At 48.3% G+C, this 19,341-nt stretch overlaps 1 protein-coding gene and 1 long non-coding RNA gene across 3 annotated transcripts; one reads left to right on the top strand and one right to left on the bottom strand.

Annotated features, from left to right (window-relative positions):
- Positions 1 to 1,179: 1,179 nt before the first annotated feature.
- Positions 1,180 to 4,898, bottom strand: LOC125623475 (uncharacterized). The gene is made up of 2 exons (XR_007353019.2): positions 4,811 to 4,898; positions 1,180 to 3,141 (listed from the first exon to the last, which is right to left on the bottom strand). It is a non-coding gene; the product is annotated as an uncharacterized LOC125623475 (long non-coding RNA).
- DPH7 (diphthamide biosynthesis 7) lies at positions 2,328 to 18,990 on the top strand. 2 transcript variants are annotated; one of them, XM_048822910.2, is made up of 10 exons: positions 2,328 to 2,684; positions 4,843 to 5,000; positions 7,981 to 8,123; positions 8,847 to 8,934; positions 9,832 to 9,926; positions 11,106 to 11,272; positions 12,040 to 12,112; positions 15,025 to 15,090; positions 15,300 to 15,472; positions 16,949 to 18,990. In XM_048822910.2, exons 2-10 carry the CDS (start codon positions 4,860 to 4,862, stop codon positions 17,413 to 17,415), a joined length of 1,413 nt encoding a protein of 470 aa, XP_048678867.1. In that variant the 5' UTR covers positions 2,328 to 2,684; positions 4,843 to 4,859; the 3' UTR covers positions 17,416 to 18,990. The 2 variants fall into 2 exon arrangements, with proteins under 2 accessions (XP_048678867.1, XP_048678868.1); XM_048822911.2 differs by lacking the exon at positions 2,328 to 2,684 and having other exon boundaries at positions 4,860 to 5,000; positions 16,952 to 18,990.
- Positions 18,991 to 19,341: the final 351 nt, after the last annotated feature.

The raw sequence follows: 19,341 nt of genomic DNA on the forward strand, positions 1-19,341 counted from the left end.
GAAGCAGGAGAGGGGACTCCTGGTAAGTGGTTTATCTTTGTGAAGTGAGGTGGTGTGTTGAGGGCATAGAAATGTAGAAGGCTGGCTGTGGTTCTCTGCTGGACTTTTCCCTGTGCAGCTAGGCAGTATGGCAGAACAGGGTGTTGATGCACACTGAGATTTCACGGGAATCCTCCAGAGATATCTCTAGGAAACTTTCCTGGAGGTACTTGGCAATTCTCTGCCAAAGGTTCCTTGGCAGAGCTGCTTTGTTCCTTCCCCCATTGAAGGAAACTTTCCCACACCATTCTGCAATCACTTGCATAGATACCAAACTGGCACACAGGCGACCAGTATAGGGGCCAGGGCAGAAGCTGCAAGCTTGTAGTAGATGCTCCTTTTCCCTGCTTACCCTCAGGAGTGAGATGTCTGGCACAATGAACCCTGCCTGTTGAAAAGGGTGGGAAAATCTAGAATATTGTCCCTAGACCACTTCTCTTGGATTTTCTCCCCCAGTACAATGCTCCCCGCCCCAGGGGAAACTCACCATGCCTGGGGTGTTTGGTGGCACGTGGACTTGTCAAGGTTCAATGTGAAAGTATGTTAGCAGAGGTGTATTTTCTACCCTGTTTCAATGCTGTACATGTAGTTAACAATCATGCCTCTGTGTATTTGTGCTGCTTCAGCTGTGGCCTTGACAGGCATCCCCTACATACCTGTGGAGTGCCTCCACTGGCTAAAAAGTGCCTGAGACAGAGCAAGGAAGACATGTTCCTGCCGGTGATGGAATGCTCAGATGTCAAAACAAGGAATGCAGGCAGAGGAGGGAAAGAGTCAGGAAATAGCAGAAAATGAGGCCTATTCTGTGGCTGCAATGGAAGGGATAATTAAAGTGATGGAGAAGCAAAACAGGCTCTTATAACGCTCCAGCGTGAACAGATGCATGCCCACTGTCCCCTTCAGCACATTCAGAACTCTCTCCCATGCCCTCCCCAAAATTCACCCACAAATTCCTTTCTGCTGTCTGGCGTTTCTCACTATCCCCCTCACTACACCCCCCATGGAAACCTTTTTAAATGAGAGCTGGACTTAAGCACAGCTGTGAAAGTTGGCCCTCCCTTAGTACCCCCTCGCCCTCCTCAAGCATTGGTGCTTGTGGTGTGAAGATTTTTTTTTTTTTTTGGTGCAATAACTGCAAAGTTTTTTGAATGATAACTCTTTTTATTTTTTCCCCAGCAAATGATTTCATTGCTTTACATTGAATCCTAGGCCACAAAAATCACAAGTGCTGCCTTGCAAACATCGATTGCATTAAGCATTGTAGTCCATAGTATAGCAACATTCATTACTGGTTCTCATCTTCAAAGTGTCCCTGATTCAAATAGTCTCCTGTGTCCCTCTAACAGCCCTGGTATCTGGCTGCTGAAAAGTAGCTGCCAGGCGTTCACCCCCCCCAGCAGTCCACCCCTGAGCAAACTTTTCATCCTTACCTGCACAAATATTGTGCAACACAGGACTCTGACCATGGGATTATTATCGTCATTTAGGTCTAACCTGCCCTAAAGGCATCACAAGCGCACCTTTAATCTGCCAAATGCATATTCTATTGGCATCCTACACCTACTCAGCCTGTTGCTGAACCACTCCTTACTGCTACCTAGGTTTCCCGTGTAAGGCTTCATGACTCATGCCATTAAGGAGTACACAGAGGATCCCAAAATCACTATGGGCATTTCAACATCCCCTACTGTAATTTTCGGGTCTGGGGAAAAAAAGCCTCCACTTTCAGCTTTCTGTACAGGCTGTGTGCCTGAAGATATGAAAGTCATGCACCTTTCCCAACCACCCTGCGTTGCTGTCAGTGAAACCCACAAGTGCCTGCAACACCACGGAAAAATACCCCTTCCTATTGATATACTCCATCGCAAGACTGTCTGGTGCCAAAATTGGAATAGACATGCCATCTATCACCTCTCTGCAGTTAGGGAAAACCATTGCTGCAAAGCCATCCACTATTTCACACTCATTACCAAGAGTCACGGTTCTTTGCAGCATGGTGTAATTAATGGCCCTGCACACTTGCGTTAACGCAGCCCTAAAGGTCAACTTCCTGACTCCAAACTGATTTGTGACTGAACAGTAGCTGTCTGGAGTGGCCAGCTTCCGTGCTGTGATCGCCACATGCTTCTCCAGTGAGAGGGCAGCTCTCATTTGGGTGTCCCTGCACCAGGGCTAGGGCAAGCTCAGCACACAGTTCCAGGAAAGTAGCTTTCCTCATCTGAAAGTTCTCGTCATCCCACACCTGCATAACTACGCGATCCCACCACTCAGTGCTTGTTTCAGGAGCCCAGAAGCAACAATCCATTGTGTGCAGCTGCTCCGTGAATGTCAGAAGCAATCTAACGTTGATCCTATCAGTGTTAGCATGTCAGGCAACTGTGATTCCTGTTGACTTCAGAACTTCAAGCTTAACGGCACTGCCGTTTGCCATGCACTACTGACAGCTGGCAGAGCATGGGAAAGCAATGCGGGATCCGTGGGGGGTGAGCAGAAAACAAGGGATGTTGAAAAATGCTGCGAACCGAAGACGGGCGCGCAGGGACGGAAAGCAGTGCCGCCTGGCACCGTGAGCCCGGACCCACGAGGCGCTGGGATCCATCCCGCCTTCTCAGCAGCCCTAGCAGCAGCGAGCGGAGAGCTGAACGGTGAGCGAGCTTCCCGCGCGGCGTGACTTCCGCGGCTGAGGAACCGACCCAGCTGCGGCTGGGCTGTGACCACAGAGCAAGGCCGTGGGGACACGCGACACGAGTGTCTTTAGCTCTTCGGATCGCTGCCAGAGACAGCCCGCGCCGACAGCGCCGAGGGGCAGGGCAGGGCGGGCGGACGCTCAGAAGCCGGGCGACGAGCCGCTGTGGGCGGGAGACACGCGAAGCCCCCCCCGGCAGGGCGCTGACGGGCGCTGGGCTGCGGCGGGGCCCTCACGGCCGGTGCTCGGCACGCGGCGCTCGCTGAAGAAACAAGGAGGCGGCCGAAGAGACCAGAGGCCGAGCGCTGATGCCCGCGGGGGGCTCAAGGCCGCCGCCCCGCCTCAGGGGCCTGGGTCCGCCCTTCGTCGCGGCCGCGGCGGGGGCTCGGAGGAGGCGGGGGCGAAGCTCAGGGGCCCTGTCAGGAGGGAAGGGCAGAGGCGGGGGCTGGTTACCACCGACAGGGCACGCAGGAGAGGCTGCGATAAACGCTCCATCGCCTCGCAGCCCAGCCCGCCGGCGGGGCTCCGTGTCCCCGCCACCGCCGCAGCGGCCGGGCCGCGCCCAGTGAGCTGCAGCCTCAGAGCATTCAGAGCGCGAGCCCCGTCCCCGGCCCGGAGCCTGGCCCCGCCTCGCCCCGTCCCGCCCGCAGCCTGGCCTCGCGCCCCGCCCCGCCCGGCCTCCCGCCCCGCCCGGAGCCCGGCCCCGCCCCGCCCCGCCCGGAGCCCGGCCCCGCCCCGCCCCGGCCTCCCGCCCCGCCCGGAGCCCGGACCCGCCCCGCCTCGCCCCAGCCTGGCCTCCCGCCCCGCCCGGAGCCCGACCCCGCCCCGCCCCGCCTCGCCCCAGCCCGGCCCGGCCCTGCCCTGGCCTAGCCTCCCGCCCCGCCCGGAGCCTGGCCCCGCCTCGCCCCGTCCGCAGCCTGGCCCCGGCCCGGCCTGGCCTCGCGCCCCGCCCCGCCCGGAGCCCGGCCTCCCGCCCCGCCCGGAGCCTGGCCCCGCCCCGCCCGGAGCCCGGCCCCGCCTCGCCCCAGCCCGGCCCGGCCTGGCCTCCCGCCCCGCCCGGAGCCCGGCCCCGCCCCGCCTCGCCCCGCCCCAGCCCGGCCCGGCCTGGCCTCCCTCCCCGCCCGGAGCCCGACCCCGCCCCGCCTCGCCTCGCCTCGCAGCCCAGCCCGCCGGCGGGGCTCCGTGTCCCCGCCACCGCCGCAGCGGCCGGGCCGCGCCCAGTGAGCTGCAGCCTCAGAGCATTCAGAGCGCGAGCCCCGTCCCCGGCCCAGAGCCTGGCCCCGCCTCGCCCCGTCCCGCCCGGAGCCTGGCCTCGCGCCCCGCCCCGCCCGGAGCCCGGCCCCGCCTCGGCCTCCCGCCCCGCCCGGCCCCGCCCCGCCTCGGCCTCCCGCCCCGCCCGGAGCCCGGCCCGGCCTGGCCTCCCGCCCCGCCCGGAGCCCGGCCCCGCCCCGTCTCGCCCCAGCCCGGCCCGGCCTGGCCTCCGGCCCCGCCCCGCCTCGCCTCGCCCCAGCCCGGCCCGGCCTGGCCTCCCGCCCCGCCCGGAGCCCGGCCCCGCCCCACGCCGCGCCTGGAGTCCGGCCCTGCCCTGGCCTAGCCGAGCGCTCAGCCCTGAGCTGGGAGCGGTGGGTTGCGCCGAGCGCCGCTGGGGTCGCTGAGCGGCCGGGCCCCGCCTCCGCCTGGGGGGCGGCCCGAGTCCCGGCTGCGCGCGGAGGCGACCGGCAGCCCGCGGGCCGGCGACGCGCTGGCGAACGGGCAGATTGTCGCCGGGCCCGCGGCTGGTCGGCCGGCCTGCGCTCTCCCCCGAGCCCGGGGCCGGTTTCGCGGCAGTCCGTGCGCACCCGGAGGGGGATGGGCGGGGGCCCGGCCCCCCCGGCCCTGCCTGGGAGCCCGCTCTTGCGGGGACTTTATCCAGCGGGGCTTGGCTCCCCTCGCGCTGCTGAGCTCGCGGGCCGAGCGGCCTGGAGCTCGCCGGGCTCGCTTCTCCCAGGCGGCGGCTGTAGGCCCCCCAGGGACCGCTTCGCTGCGCCCTGCTCGCCCCAGGCAGCGTCGCGGTGTCTCCCCTGCTTCCCTTCGCTCTCCGCTCACCCTTGTTCCCGCGCGCTGCGCCTCTCTCGCAGGCTGAGCATGTCCCGGCATGGCGCCGCCGAGCCGGACCCGGACTCTTCAGGTGGTGGACACTGAGCACAGCGCGGACGCTGTGGAGTGGTGCCCCGTGGAAGGCTGGCACAGCCTCCTGGCTTGTGGCACCTACCAGCTGAAGAAGCCTGGTGGAAAGGTAGGTGACGGAAGTTGTGGTATCAGGAGGACTAATTGAACAGCAAAAAGAAAAGGAGGACTCGTGGCACCTTAGAGACTAACCAATTTATTTGAGCAGTGGGCTGTAGCTCACGAAGGCTCATGCTCAAATAAATTGGTTAGTCTCTAAGGTGCCACAAGTCCTCCTTTTCTTTTTGTGAAACTTTGTAAGTGCACTCTCTATGCCATTATACAAATCGCTTATGAATATACTGAATAGAACCAGACCTAGGACAAAAAGAAAAGGAGGACTTGTGGCACCTTAGAGACTAACCAATTTATTTGAGCCATGAGCTTTCGTGAGCTACAGCTCACTTCATCAGATGCATACCGTGGAAACTGCAGCAGACTTTATATACACACAGAGAATATGAAACAATACCTCCTCCCACCCCACTGTCCTGCTGGTAATAGCTTATTGAACAGCAGTGACCTAGGCCAGTCCTGCTGACCTCTCATGCATTGTGTGAACTGAAAAAAGGAGTACTTGTGGCACCTTAGAGACTAACCAATTTATTTGAGCATAAGCAATGAAGTGACCTGTCATTAAGGTGCCACAAGTACTCCCTTTTTTTTTTTGCGAATACAGACTAACACGGCTGCTACTCTGAAACCTGTGTGAACTGAGTTCAGCTTCCTTGCGTTTTCAGATTGTTGCTACCCCATTCCCAGCAGTAAAGTGCACAAATGTGACATCTTGTTCGGACACAACATAAGAGAATAAGAATCTGGCCTAACCCAAACCCCCAGATCCAGACAAGCCTGAATTCAGGGAAATACCTTACTACATTGAAATTGCTTAGCTTACATCCATTCCTGACTTGCATTGTGCATTTGTCTGCACTGGGTGGTGGGGTAGTTCCCTTGAAATGTATCTCATCTTCTGGTTTCTCAGGGACTCTGGGTGTGTGTCACTCTCACCCTGCCAAGGCCTAAGTGTGGGGAAAAGACTCAAAATTGAGAGAGACAGGTGAACTATCAAAGTTGGCAGCTGTAGAGAATGTGGGAGGCATTTCTGAAGTATAAATATTTTCTATAGCCTCAGTAAAAAGCACACAAACAAAAAACCAAACCCCCAATTGTGGAAGGATAGTTGTGCTCTAAAGCCTTGTAATTGGGGACAATGAAGAGACTGATTAAGTATATCTCTGGTTGTAGTTTTGGGATTTTGTGTTGGTCTTTTCTTTGTTGCTACTTTTACTGAAAATAGAAAATCAAAAATAAAAAGAACTCTGGACTTGTTAGAAGAGCTTCCAAGTCCTCTCTGTTTGCTACTTGCTTCCAGTATGTGAATAACTGTGTAAATACAGTGTTGTGTTGGTTATGGGGTTGATGCATTAGGGCTGGAACTGTGGTGAGGGGGTCCACCCAAAGGAATTCAGTACAGGATCTGGCCCTTTATATAGTGCTGATCTCTGAAAAAAGAAAAGGAAGACTTGTGGCACCTTAGAGACTGACAAATTTATTTGAGCATAAGCTTTCATGAGCTACAGCTCACTTCATCGGATGCATTCAGTGAGATTCAGGATGCTGATCTCTGGTAATTTGGGAATGTTTAATTGTGTGTCTGATATTTTCATGTAAAGTGTGGTTCTACTCCGAAAATCACTGTAAAATTGGCATTGTGAATTTCACATTTGCTGTCTCCTAGTGACTTAGATACAGTGTGCTTGGTTAATATGTAAAAAGGTGTGTGGTGGTGGTTTGGTGGCTGCTTCCCCCCCGCTAGCTGTACAGACTCACTCTGAAAGCTGAGAGTGAAGCTGGGTTCTTCGTATCTCTTTCATGACTACCATGATCACTACCAAAGATCCACTGGGCCAAATTATGCCTTCAGTGACACCTGTGTGGTCTCATTGGCCTTCAGTGGGTTGCTCTGGTGTAGCTGCTGAGAACTTGGTTAACAATTTTGATGATTATGTACAACATGGAATAGATCCCAATTCCCCCTTTTATAGTTGTGTTGGCTGTGCAAGATTATTAGAAGAAAAACACAACTAAAAAAAACTAGAGTTAAAATTAGCAACTCTGAATCTTAGAGCTGGCAAAACTGTGAGTAAGTAGTGACCAATTGTACAGTCACTTTTTTTCAAAGCAGAACAGCACTTTGAATTGCTTCCATCAAGTGGCAGGGCATTACCCTGTTCACTTGCATACTCCCATATTGAAAACCACTTCCACTGCACCTTCAACATAAATTGTGTTCTTGTCTGATCTTGAGAACTAAGCAGTGTACTTGTATGGGAGACTTCCAAGGAATGCCTAGGTGGTGCATGATGCTCATTCAGTAGGTAGCATGCTTTTTTCTGAGTCAGTCTTGAATCAGTGCTACAGCATGGTGTTAAGAGGAGCTGAGCTGTGGGAGGGTTGCCTTTCTGAAAGGTGCAATACAAAGGTATGCTTATGGACTGTTTATTGCTAAAGAGCCCATGGCCCTTTTCATAAGGGTAGAGAGTGTTAGCCCTTGTTCCCTAGCCAAATATCAGCTCACTCTGCCTCCCTACATTCCTTCTCAGTTAACTAAATATGGGAATCTAATACTCGTTCCTGCCCTAAACGGTTGTTGAGTGTCACTGAGGGCTGTTAAACAGTTGCAGAGTTCCATCCCAGAGCTGGGTGAAGTGATACAGTTATCCTTTACCTGCCTCCTAACAGAGCTTGGGGCCTGATTTTTCAGAGTTGCTGAGGTTGTGTAGCTATCATTGGCTTTTCCTGGAGTTGCGGCTGCTTGGCATCTCTGAAAAATGTCACTCTTAGTGACTTTCCCTAGATCCTACAGCATGTTTTTGATAGAGCTGGGAACTCAACTCAATGAGTGCTGACTCTATTCCATGCTCTGGCTAGTAGATGTTGGTTAGCTTTCTGGCAGGATCTTTGAGGGAGGAATGTTACAATGTATGAAAGAGGTGAGAAAATAGCCCCTAAAGCTTACAGACTTCCCTTCCCCTTGTTCGATGCAGCCTGGTGTAAACCCCAGTGAGAGTGATGAGGCCCACACACGGCTGGGTCGCCTCTACCTGTATCGCTACAGTGAAGAGCAGCCTTTTATCCCACTGACTGAAATTCAAAGGATTGAAACCGCTGCCATCCTAGACATCAAATGGTAATGCTGGCTAGTGAGGGGGGACATCAGGCTCCTTTGGCACTTGTGCCAAGGGCTATCTGTGGCTGGGTTGCTGCTCTAGGTGTTCTTCCTTTCTCTCCGACCGCCAATAGCTTCTACTGCAGTAACGAATAAGCAGCTTCTTGTGATCACATTGCTGTACAAGGTTTCTGGCTTTTAGTTTCATAACGTTTGTAGTATTGTTCTGTTCTAGGATGAAAAATACCAGTAAGCCACTCCTAGCTCTCAGTGTGGGCATCCCACACTTGAACTGTGCCTGTTGTGTATCCAGCCTTAGGGCAGTTCTGTCAGTGTTTGTGGAACCAGGGGAAGCAGCAGGATAGACAGTAGCAGCTGGGGGTGCTAGCTTTTCATTGGCTTTGAAAACTAGTTTTAAAGCTATGATTCTTTTTAAATTAATAACCTTCCCCCCCCCCAACCCTCCACCAAGTATCAGCTGAGGGCAGGGGGAGCCATTTTAGAGAGTGAGATGGGTGCCGCTGGGAGCAAAAGCTGCATTAGGGGATAGGATCTTGTCTCCCTCAACCCCCATGGGGAACAGGAGCTATGCAAGTTGCAGTAAGAGAGTCTGCTGCCTGGCTGAGACCTGTCAGAGAACTTCAGAAAAAAAACAATATAGCTCCTCCTTTGGGACTCTGTTAGTTTCCTCTAATGCAAGACATGGACATGAGTTCAAGACCTCATTGTCAATTACTCTTCCAGGTGCCACATTCCCATCGCAGAACATCCCATGTTGGGCATTGCAAATGCCAAGGGAACTGTGGAGCTCTGCCACCTGACTGGAAGTGAGGTAGGTGACTGGGATGCAAGTCATTAATGTAAATGCCTCTAGTTTCATTAATAATGTTCAAAGGCTTTACAGTGTGGTGTTACTGAAAAGATGTCGGAGGCTCCATGGCGCTCTCAGTGACTCCAGGGCAAATGTGTTCAGTTTACAAGTGAGATTTTTTTTTTTGGGTGGCATTTTTCCTAAATGCCAATGCCAAAATTTGTCCCTGAGATCTGGGAGTCAAGCTTGCCTCTGTCCATCTGTGAAGAATGGACGGTGAGGGGAGAAATGGGGAAGGGTTAGGGAATGAGGACAGACAGCGCTTGGGGTCTTCAGTCTCTGGGGAGAAGAAACAACTGTTGAAAGAGCAGTTGGCAAGCTAGAACTGTGAAAGGAGAGTCATAGAAGCCCAAGAAAGAAAGTTTTGAGGAGGAGGCGTGGGCCATTGTCAAAGGCAGCATAGAGATTGAGTGTGAAGAAGGGGCTCTGTGAGGAAGAGGTTATTGATGACTAGATGGCAGTTTCAATGGAGTGGACAGAGCAGAAGCCAGCCTCAAGGTAAGTTAGGACACTGTGGCTAGATAGTCCTCTAGCCACAATGAGGTTTGAAATAGAGGAGCTGCTGGGATGGATAGTTGGGGAGGGAGGTAGGAGTCAGTGAGTTTAAGGACAGGAAATGGGAGGCACCCTATGTGGATAGTAGTCCTTGTATCTAGCACTTCAGTGGCTTATATGTTAGGATTTTTCTCTTCTGTAATGCCAAGGATCCTAAAATTCTCCAGGGTATGAACCTACAGCATCCATGGAATGCAGCCGCCTGTGGGATCCCCCAGTCAGGGGTGAAAGAGCAATTAGATACTGTCTGTGTGGTTGTTTCTGTCTTCCTGATCTTGATCGATTTCCTTTTCTCTCCAGTAGAAGAACAGCTGCATGTTGGAGCCACTCTGCAGTGTTGATTTAGGAGCACAATGCATTGCCTTGTCTCTGGACTGGTCCACAGGACGGGAGCAGTGGTGAGGAGGGGAATAACTATGGCACTCTGTTGTACGGGGGTGTGTATGTGTGTGTGTGAGAGAGAGAGAGAGTCCATTGTCACTGGCACAGTCCCTGCTCTCAGGAGGCTTAGAATTGCCTTTGAAGCTCCTTCATGCGGAAACTTTTACTGTGGGGTCTCTGCCTATGAACCATTAACAAGGAAATGGCTTGGCAGCTTTAGTGCTCCATTTAGTCTGAGCCCCAGTAATGGGGAAGCTGAGAAACTCAGTTTAGAAGTGGCTGCTCTGCTATCTGCTCCCAGAGTTGATTCCAGGAATGTCATCACCATGTCAAATTAGTTAGATGTCACCCTCAGGCTGAAGGGGACTGTTTGTTTTCAGAGTTAGGGGGAGAGAGAAGTGTGGACTGATCATGGGGCTGGGAGCCAGGGGGAGTTCTGTAGTTGATATTGTTTAACTTAATTTGGTATCTTTTTTTTTAATTGCGTGTGCCCATTATACTGTGTCTGTGCACGCTGTGTAATGAATTGACAAAACTTCTGGACCTGGGCAAGTCCCTTTGTGTATATTTTTTCTTCTTCATCTTTAAAAAGGGATAACCACTATCTGTGTTGATTCAGAGGGGCATCCCTGTAAAGTCTGTCCCTGCTGCTCAATCACTTGGGAAGCAAAAGGCCTTCTACCTCCCATGGGGCTGAACATGCAGCATCTGCAGCATTCCCAGCCCCTGCAGACCCAGTGAGTGGGAGAGCCGTCTGGGAAGTTGCCACACAGGAGAGATGAGACATCTTACTGGGTGTTTCAATAGCGTTTTGGAGCTTACAGATGACCAAAGACCTTGTTTCAATTAATTATCCAAAATCAATATGAACTGATCATTTCCTGATTGAGAGCAGGGAGCTGGGATTGTGAATATTGCCGTGCTTCCTGTGCAGTGTGGACTGAAGATGAAATCCAGCTCTTAAGAACAGGGGACTGGTGCACTCTGCAGATGTCCAGCAATGGTGTCTGCTTGGAAGCCTTGCTCCCCTAGTGTTGGTCCATGTCTATGTTAATAGACAGATACTCATCATTTGTGTGTTAACTGGTCTTTTCAGGCTGTAACATGGCTGCAGGTGTGAAGGAGAAAGTCACTGGATTAAATGCTGGGACATGAGTTGTCTTAAACTCTAACATATTGTCTCTTTCCTGCTGTAGTGGGCACCCACTGAGAGTAATCAGCAGTGATTCAAAGGGGACGCTGAACCTACTGTCAATAGATGAGTCTGCTCCTTCTGTGAAAATCCTCAGCCAGTGGAAGGCTCACAACTTTGAGGCCTGGATTGCTGCTTTTAATTACTGGGACACAGACATTGTGTATTCAGGTGTGAACACCAGAAGCCTTTTCTTGTGGGGAGAGGGGCTATCAAAATACTCATTTCCATGGTGGCTGCCTCTCTTGCCTCTCCTACCCTTTGCATGTGCATCATGATGACGCTTCATGCTGCTGCACCAGCCAGCTGATATTTTCTCAGTGTTTGTGCCATTTCTCGGAAAAATAATCCTTGAAGGAGTGACTGTGGGAAGTTGTGGATATTAAAATGCCCACCCTGACTGTTCATTAACCAAGAGGGAGTAGTACATTGTAATCAGAACAGGAGACTGACGTGAAGGCTCTGGGATTCTAGTTCCAGCTCAGCCATTGACTTAGAGTTTAATCTTGGCAAGTCACTTCACTTCTCTGAGTGTTGATATCCCCATTGTGAAGTGAAGATACCTCCATAAACGGTTTGTGAGATTCAACTTATGTTTGTGAAGTGCTCTGAGATGCTTGGAAGAAAGGTGCCAAATAAATGTTGACTACTATTTACTTCCATTTTTTCCAAATTTACTTCCATTCCTTCTAACAGTTTCCCCTCCCTGATTCTACCTCACGCTTTTGGATGAAGTGAAATCTTTGTGGTACATGCAATAGCTCTGCCCTTCATTCCATTGAAAAACGCAAGTCCTGCTATGATCTTCTGAGTGCAACAGCAGTAAGGGCATTGTCTCCTGCTCTAGTCATGCTCCAGAGCTGTCAAATCTCAGCTTCTTCTATGGTGCACTGATTTCCCAACTAGTGTTAATACAGAGCCAATCTCTCCTTGTACAGGTGGAGATGACTGCATGCTGAGGGGCTGGGACACCAGGCGCTGCCCAGAGATGCCTATCTTCACCAGTGAGAGGTAACTAAGTCATTCAGACAGATGGTCATAGAATCATGATGCATGACTGACTATGACTAAGTGTGTTCTCTCCCAGAATTCCAGTTGAATGGTTAAAAGCTGACATTTAAATTTGAGGCATGCCATGGTCTTGTCTATCTGTGCCCTTTGTTCTGCTGCCTTTGGTTGGTTAGCTGCTACTTTGAGTGCTAGGTCATTTGTACTCAAGTTGTGGTGTTTGGGGGAGGTGGCGGGGAAGGGATCTTACTCCTTTTCCAAGGCTGTGGAGTGAGCAACTTCCTAACCTCTATGGTATTCTTGTGACTGGAGTAGTCTCTAGCCTCTATGCAGGGAGGTTTTGCTGGTGGATGTCCTGGCTCCATCCATGTCCTAAACAAAGTCACTGCTACATGATAGCATGTATGGATTCCTGTGGAGCTGGAGCTGAAGGACTTGTGCAGGAAAAATAAGAGCTATAGGAAACATGTTCAGCTTGCCTAAGAAATGTGGGGGGATATAAAACTACCAAGATTTTAAAGGTGTAAATGCTAAGTATGGAGGAGAATTAGTATGGTACAAGGAACTGGAACAAAAAGATGTGCCCATCCATAATGGAATGGAAATTGAGGCAAAATTTAGTCTAGATAGAAGAAAGAACTTCCTGACAAAGTTCTGTTGGGCTGTAGAATGCTTTTCTCCAAGGGAAGTGAAAAATCTATCACTGGACTAAATGCTAGAAAATGTCCTGCACTAGCCTCTGGGAAATGGAGAGACCTATTAAATTTACCAGTTTATCTCAGTCTGGGATTCTTTTGTCTCCTTTCCTCTCTGCATTCCCCACTAAAATGGTAGAGGTGAGTTCTTCTTAAAATAAGTGGATTGATGGAGACCAAGAAAAACTCCCAAGAGTAACATTATCTGCATTTTAAAATGACAGGGCAGCTTTTTGCTAAACTTTTATTTTTTCTCCCTTCCCATCCTTTTACATTAATTTCTTTTGTAGTTGTGTTTTACTAGACATATCGTACATTAAAACAGTGTGAACCACTTTTCAACTAAGCTCTGTTTATAATCCTAAAACACTGTGGTTTATTGTTAGTTACTACTTGGGGAACTATGTCAACGTCTCTTGCATGCAGCTATTTTGCAGAAACCCATGCCACATCATGCCATAAATTTGCTCCTCTGTGAATCTTGGAATTGCTGCCAATGAATACTCTCCTGCTAGAAAGCTGCATGGCAGGAGTATTGCTCTTAAGAACGCTCAAGACACACTTGGGCACTGGCAGTTTATATTTTCTGAGGCTGGAAGGAACCAATGTGATCATGTAGTGTGACCTTCTGTGTAACACAGGCCAGATAAATTTAATTGAATTAATTCCTGTTTTGAATTAGACCATATCTTCCAGAAAAACATCAAATTGGATTTAAAAATTGCCAGTGATGGAGAATCAACCATAACCATTGGTAAATGATTCTAATGGCTAATTGCCCTCACTGTGAAAATGTATGCCTTATTTCCAGTTTGAATTTGTCTATTTTCAACTTCCAGCCACTGGAGTTTGTTATGCACCTTTCTCTGCCAGACTGAAGAATCCGTTATTAAAAAAAAAAAAAATTGTTCCCCAGTTAGGAACTCATTGACTGTGATCAACTCACCCCGTAACCTTCTCTTTGTTAAGCTAAATAGATTGAGCTCCATGAGTCTAAGGCATGTTTTTCTAGTCCTTTAATCATGCTCATGGTTCTTCTCTGCATCCTCTCTAATTTATTAACATCCTTCTTGAATTGTGGACACCAGAACCGGACACATTATTCCAATAGCAGTTGCACCAGTGCCAAATACAAAAGTAATATAACTTTCCTACTTTTCAGCTGATTATCCACCATAACTGCAAGTCTTTTTCACAGTCACTGCTTCTCAGGATAGAGTCCCTCAGCCTGTCAATATGGCCTGCATTCTTTGTTCCTAGATATAGGATTTTACATTTGGCTTATTAAAATGCATATTCATAGAATATCAGGGTTGGAAGGGACCTCAGGAGGTCATCTAGTCCAACCCCCTGCTCAAAGCAGGGCCAATCCCCAATTTTTGGCCCAGATCCCTAAATGGCCCCCTCAAGGATTGAACTCTCAACCCTCGATTTAGCAGGCCAATGCTCAAACCACTGAGCTACATATTGTGCTTTTAAAATGCATATTGTTTGCTTGCACCCAGTTTACCAAGCAATCCAGATCGCTCTGTGTTAGTGACCGCCTCCTTCAGTATTTACCACTCCCCCAACTTTGAGTCATCTGTAAACTCTATCAGTATTGATTTTGATTTCTTTCAGATCATTGATTAAAATGTTAAATAGTATAGGGCCAAGAACTGATCCCTAGAGAACCCCACTAGACATGTAACTGCTCAATGATGATTCCCTGTTGACATTTATATTTTGAGACTTGTCAGGCAGCTTTTAATCCATTTAATATGTGCCATGTTAATTTTGCATTGTTCTAGTTTTTAATCAAAATATCATCTGGTACCAAGTCAAACACCTTACAGAAGTCTTACATCAATGCCATTATCTTTATCAACCTAACTTGTAATCTCATTTAAAAAAAAAATTAAGTTAGTTTGACAAGGTCTGTTTTCCATACCCCATGTTGCTGGGTATGAATTATATTACAGGACTCAATAAATTAAAAGTGGGTATCACTGTTCCATTATTTTATCTGGAATTGGCAAAAGGACTACTCTCTTCCTGTGTACTGCACTACAATCACTATACCGGGGTTTAAGGCTGTCCTTAACTCCTTATTGTAAGAAGCTTTGTTGCAATGAAGGTCGCCCTAGAACTCTCCAATTTTGAGAACAAAAGAAACTGTCTTCTCACTTTGTGCACTCTTTCTTGGTCTCCATTCTCCGAATGCATGTTGTTCCTTTTCAGACATTCAATGGGCGTGTGCAGCATTCAGTGCAATCCACACCGGGAGTATCTTCTGGCTACAGGAAGGTGAGTTATCTCTAGATGCTCTGACCTGACATCCCCAACCTGCCTCATTATTTGCAGTCCATGGCTGCTTCCCCAAAAGCTCCTGTGGGAAGAGGCTGACATCAGTGGAGCGTGGTGGAAAGTGCATTGCATTCTCTTTATTCCTTCTGTGCAGTATGCACTAAAATTCCTTTTCTGTCTGTGCATGTTTATTTGTGGTGTGTTTCTAGCTATGATGAACACATTCTCCTGTGGGACACCAGGAATATGAAGCAGCCATTGGCAGACACCCATGTTGAGGGTGGAGTTTGGAGGTTGAAGTGGCACCCAACACGTGAGCACTTGCTGTTGGCTGCTTGCATGCATAATGGATTCAAAATCCTTGACTGCCAAGGAAGTATGGGTGAGTGTTCAATAGAGCGGGAAACAATGTTCTTCCCTCTCCTCCACACACCACTGTTCATCTTCCCTGACTACAGATGGAAGGGAAGGCCAGTGGATGCTACTGCACTGAATAAATGGTAGAAATATACTAATACTGTCAAGAAGCCTAGGTGTTCAATTCACTTGTAAGAACTCCTTGCTTGACATTTGAACTCCTCTATCCTTCCTCTGATGGACCAGCAATTTTATTGTACCATTTTGGAGTGGTCTCTCCAATCACAGTGCAGGCACACTGTAACTACTGATTTGTAACCTTTAACTGGTTTTCAGTCATATTATGCAAACCCTTGCATTCTGGCACGAGGGTAGTAGCCATTCATGTGGCCACTTCAGTTTATTGCTTCATCCAAATGACAGGATGATAAGACACTTCTGCATGTATGATTGCCTGTTAGGTGCTTCCTATTAACTTGGTAATAACTGTATCCTGAGCTAACGGGTCTGCTATTGAGAAAACTGGTTGCCGCCTCAAACAACCTCCAAACCAGTCCGAGCACAGTTACTGCATTAGGTATTAGTTATAGCTTGCACTTGTGTTCAGGCCATGCTACACAGGACTGCAGTCAGATTCCTGGTTCTGCCAGTGTCTGGCTGTACGACCTTGAGCAAGTCACCTAACCTCTCTGTGAAAAGGGGATAATACTTCATGTTGGAAGGGGTGATGAGGATGAACTGGGTCATATCTGTGCAGCACTTTGAAGTTGAAAAGTGCTATGGTTGATCAGTGCTAAACTCTTATTATTTGAACACTTAAAATGTGCTCTCCACCTCATAGAATGGAAGGTCAGAGATTCAGTGGGGACAACAACCTGCCATAAAAGAACATAGTGTATAGATCTTGGCAATTGTAGCATTTACAGTTTGTGAGAGACTTACTTTCATGGTGCCTCTCCTCTGAGCCCTTTAAGAGCTGCACGGGCATGCTGATCCTCTTCTCCCCTCCAATGAGCTGAGTGAAGATGAGGCTATAAAGAGGCAATAGAAAGTTGATGAGGAAAACTTCCTTTTTACCATTGCCTCGTATCTGGGGGAGGTTTAGATTGGATATTAGGAAAAACTTTTTCACTAAGAGGGTGGTGAAACACTGGAATGCGTTACCTAGGGAGGTGGTAGAATCTCCTTCCTTAGAGGTTTTTAAGGTCAGGCTTGACAAAGCCCTGGCTGGGATGATTTAACTGGGAATTGGTCCTGCTTTGAGCAGGGGGTTGGACTAGATGACCTTCTGGGGTCCCTTCCAACCCTGATATTCTATGATTCTATGATCTCTTTGAAGGTGTCTGATTCTTTTTGTCTTGTGAAGGAGAATGGTAACCAGTAATACTTGGGGTGGAAGAGCAGAGTTCTTATTTACTAAATTGTCAGCACTAGAACAGCTAGCAGACTAGCTACCTAAACTGGGCTTCGCAGCTTGATTTCCACTTACTCTTCTTTTTAGCAGAAAACACCGAGGAATGCACTGTTGTGTCATCCTACATCTTGCATAACTCCTTGGCTTATGGAGCTGATTGGTCAAGACTCTCCCCAAGGGATCCCTTGGCTGTAAAACAGGACCCACTTTCTGCACCTGACTTGTCTGAGGGACCAGTGGCAAGCTCAGATCAAAGAGGCAAGAAACTGGATCTGCAAATCCAGAACCTGAAGATAGTTTATGAATCTCCTACAGCTACCTTTGATGTAGTGTTAGATGAGGAGGGTGAAGGCACTGCCTCACAGGTCAGACCAGAAAGTGGCTCTGATCCTCATTCTCAGTGTCTTGATGGAAGGGGATTGGACATCAAGAGTGATCAAACTGAATTAGCAAAGGCTCCAAGAGAGACCAGCATCCTAGCGACTTGTTCATTTTATGATAACATCCTACATGTTTGGAAATGGGAAACAAGTCAAATCAACCCTTCAGAGTAAAATACAAAAAATATTATTCCCACTCTGAAAACACAATTTCACTTGAACAGCCTTGAAAAGTGCCCCTCTTTCAAATGTCCCAGAGGGAAAGTATAGGAGACTTTTTGTATTGAGAACTGTATCTGCAGCCTATGTCCAGTATAACTTCCACTGGGGTTTTTCCAGTTTTATTGCCTGGGAGCTTAAGGCTCCTGAATTTCTGAAGACCTGTACTGTTAAATTAAGGCAACTACATTCTTAGTGTTTTGTGTCTAACTCTGACTAAATCAAAATGAATAGTCTCCTACCTTTGCTGAAGGACATAGTAAAACATGGGTGCTTCTACTTGGCTATCCTTTACTGTTGTGATTCAGAGTGATGATGGTGCATTTCAACAGATGCTTCTTTAGGCATGAAATTTACCTCCCTTGACGACTAGTCTGTTTGTAAGTCTTGCCTCCAGTTCCAGAGATGTGGATGGGTGCCATCTTTCCTTGTCCCTCTCTCCCAGCAGAATCTGCGTCCCCCGCATCAACCAAACTTTGCTACAACACTAAATTATTTAAGTCCACTGTTACATAATAGCCACAAAATTTGGATTTGAACGTTCAAGGGTGTTTGGGGTGTTTGAATATAAACATAGGCCACTGGCTTGTTTTGTAAACTGCCACATGCTGTGAGGACATGCTGCACAGGGAACCTGTTTATAGTGACCTTGGATAGAGAGAGATTCCTTTTAGAATGAAATCCCAGATTGTCTCAATGTACATGACAGAACAGATTGCAAGTGCAGCTCCAGTGAAGTTGTATACTGAAAAATGTCTTAATCATGAGGATTCTGCTGTGGCTGCGTATGTGTAATTTTACACCTAATTTACTGCATGAGTACAAGTTGACTTTCAGGTTATCACTTGTCAACAAGCACCACTTGGTTTTGCATGATCACGCAGTGAATCTCATTGTATATTAGTGCTTGCAGCAAAGAAATCTTTAAAAAAAACAAACTGTGCAACAAACCGATATCCCTGGTATCCAGAGAGTGAGACCTATGAGACTAGGGTCAAATCAGGTTTAAAAAAAAATGAGCCATTTTTTCAGCATAAATCTCAAAACCCCCAAACCCTGTTGGCAACACTTCCTGATGTTTAAAAAAAATAAAATTATTAATAATTCAATCCTAACTAGGATGTCTCCAGAATTCCTTGAGGTTGCCCTGTTGGATTCTTACTATGAAATATCAGTAAGTCACTACATTAATGGGGCACTACCTTGGTGTTCCTGATTATCAACAACCAAATACCAGCTTAAAATATTTAAGTAACTTCTAACTTGTAGGGTTTTTCTTTGGGAATCTTAATGAATCATTAGCCTAGAAGGGAAGAAACACCAGCAGCAACGATAGATTTTTGTAACAGTAAATACATACAGGCTATTAAAACAACATACAGAAGTAGCTAAGCTTCTCAAGGCGCAAAACCTTGTTTGTGGGTACCATGTGCTGTTTTATGGAGATGCATATCAGCATTGTGAACAAAAGTTTTTGTTAAAATTAAAATATTTTTGGATGTTTCTGAAATAAAAAGTGTAAGTGAGTTACATCTCTTCTTATCAGTTGAAAAGCTCAAGGAAACTCAAATATATTGGTCCTGTTCTGTGGTATCCACTGCTTGATTTCAGAGACAGATTATTGTTAAAGAGATACTCACCAAGCAACACACACTCTGTGCTTTTATTTTGAATGTGAGATAATGCTGCTGAGAACCAAGACTAAAAAACGAGAAACTGTCTGGGATTAGTCTACCAAATGTGAAATGATGCTGTCGGGAGGTAGTGAGAAGAAATGAGGAATAGAATTGTAGGAATGAGAAATTTTTGGCTGCTGATGTGCTATAGAAGGGAGAAGTATTTATTATGCAGACTAGCTGTGATTCTTGACCAGAAGATGAT

Source organism: Caretta caretta, chromosome 16 (assembly GCF_965140235.1).
Source record: "Caretta caretta isolate rCarCar2 chromosome 16, rCarCar1.hap1, whole genome shotgun sequence".
NCBI classification, from domain to species: domain Eukaryota; kingdom Metazoa; phylum Chordata; order Testudines; family Cheloniidae; genus Caretta; species Caretta caretta.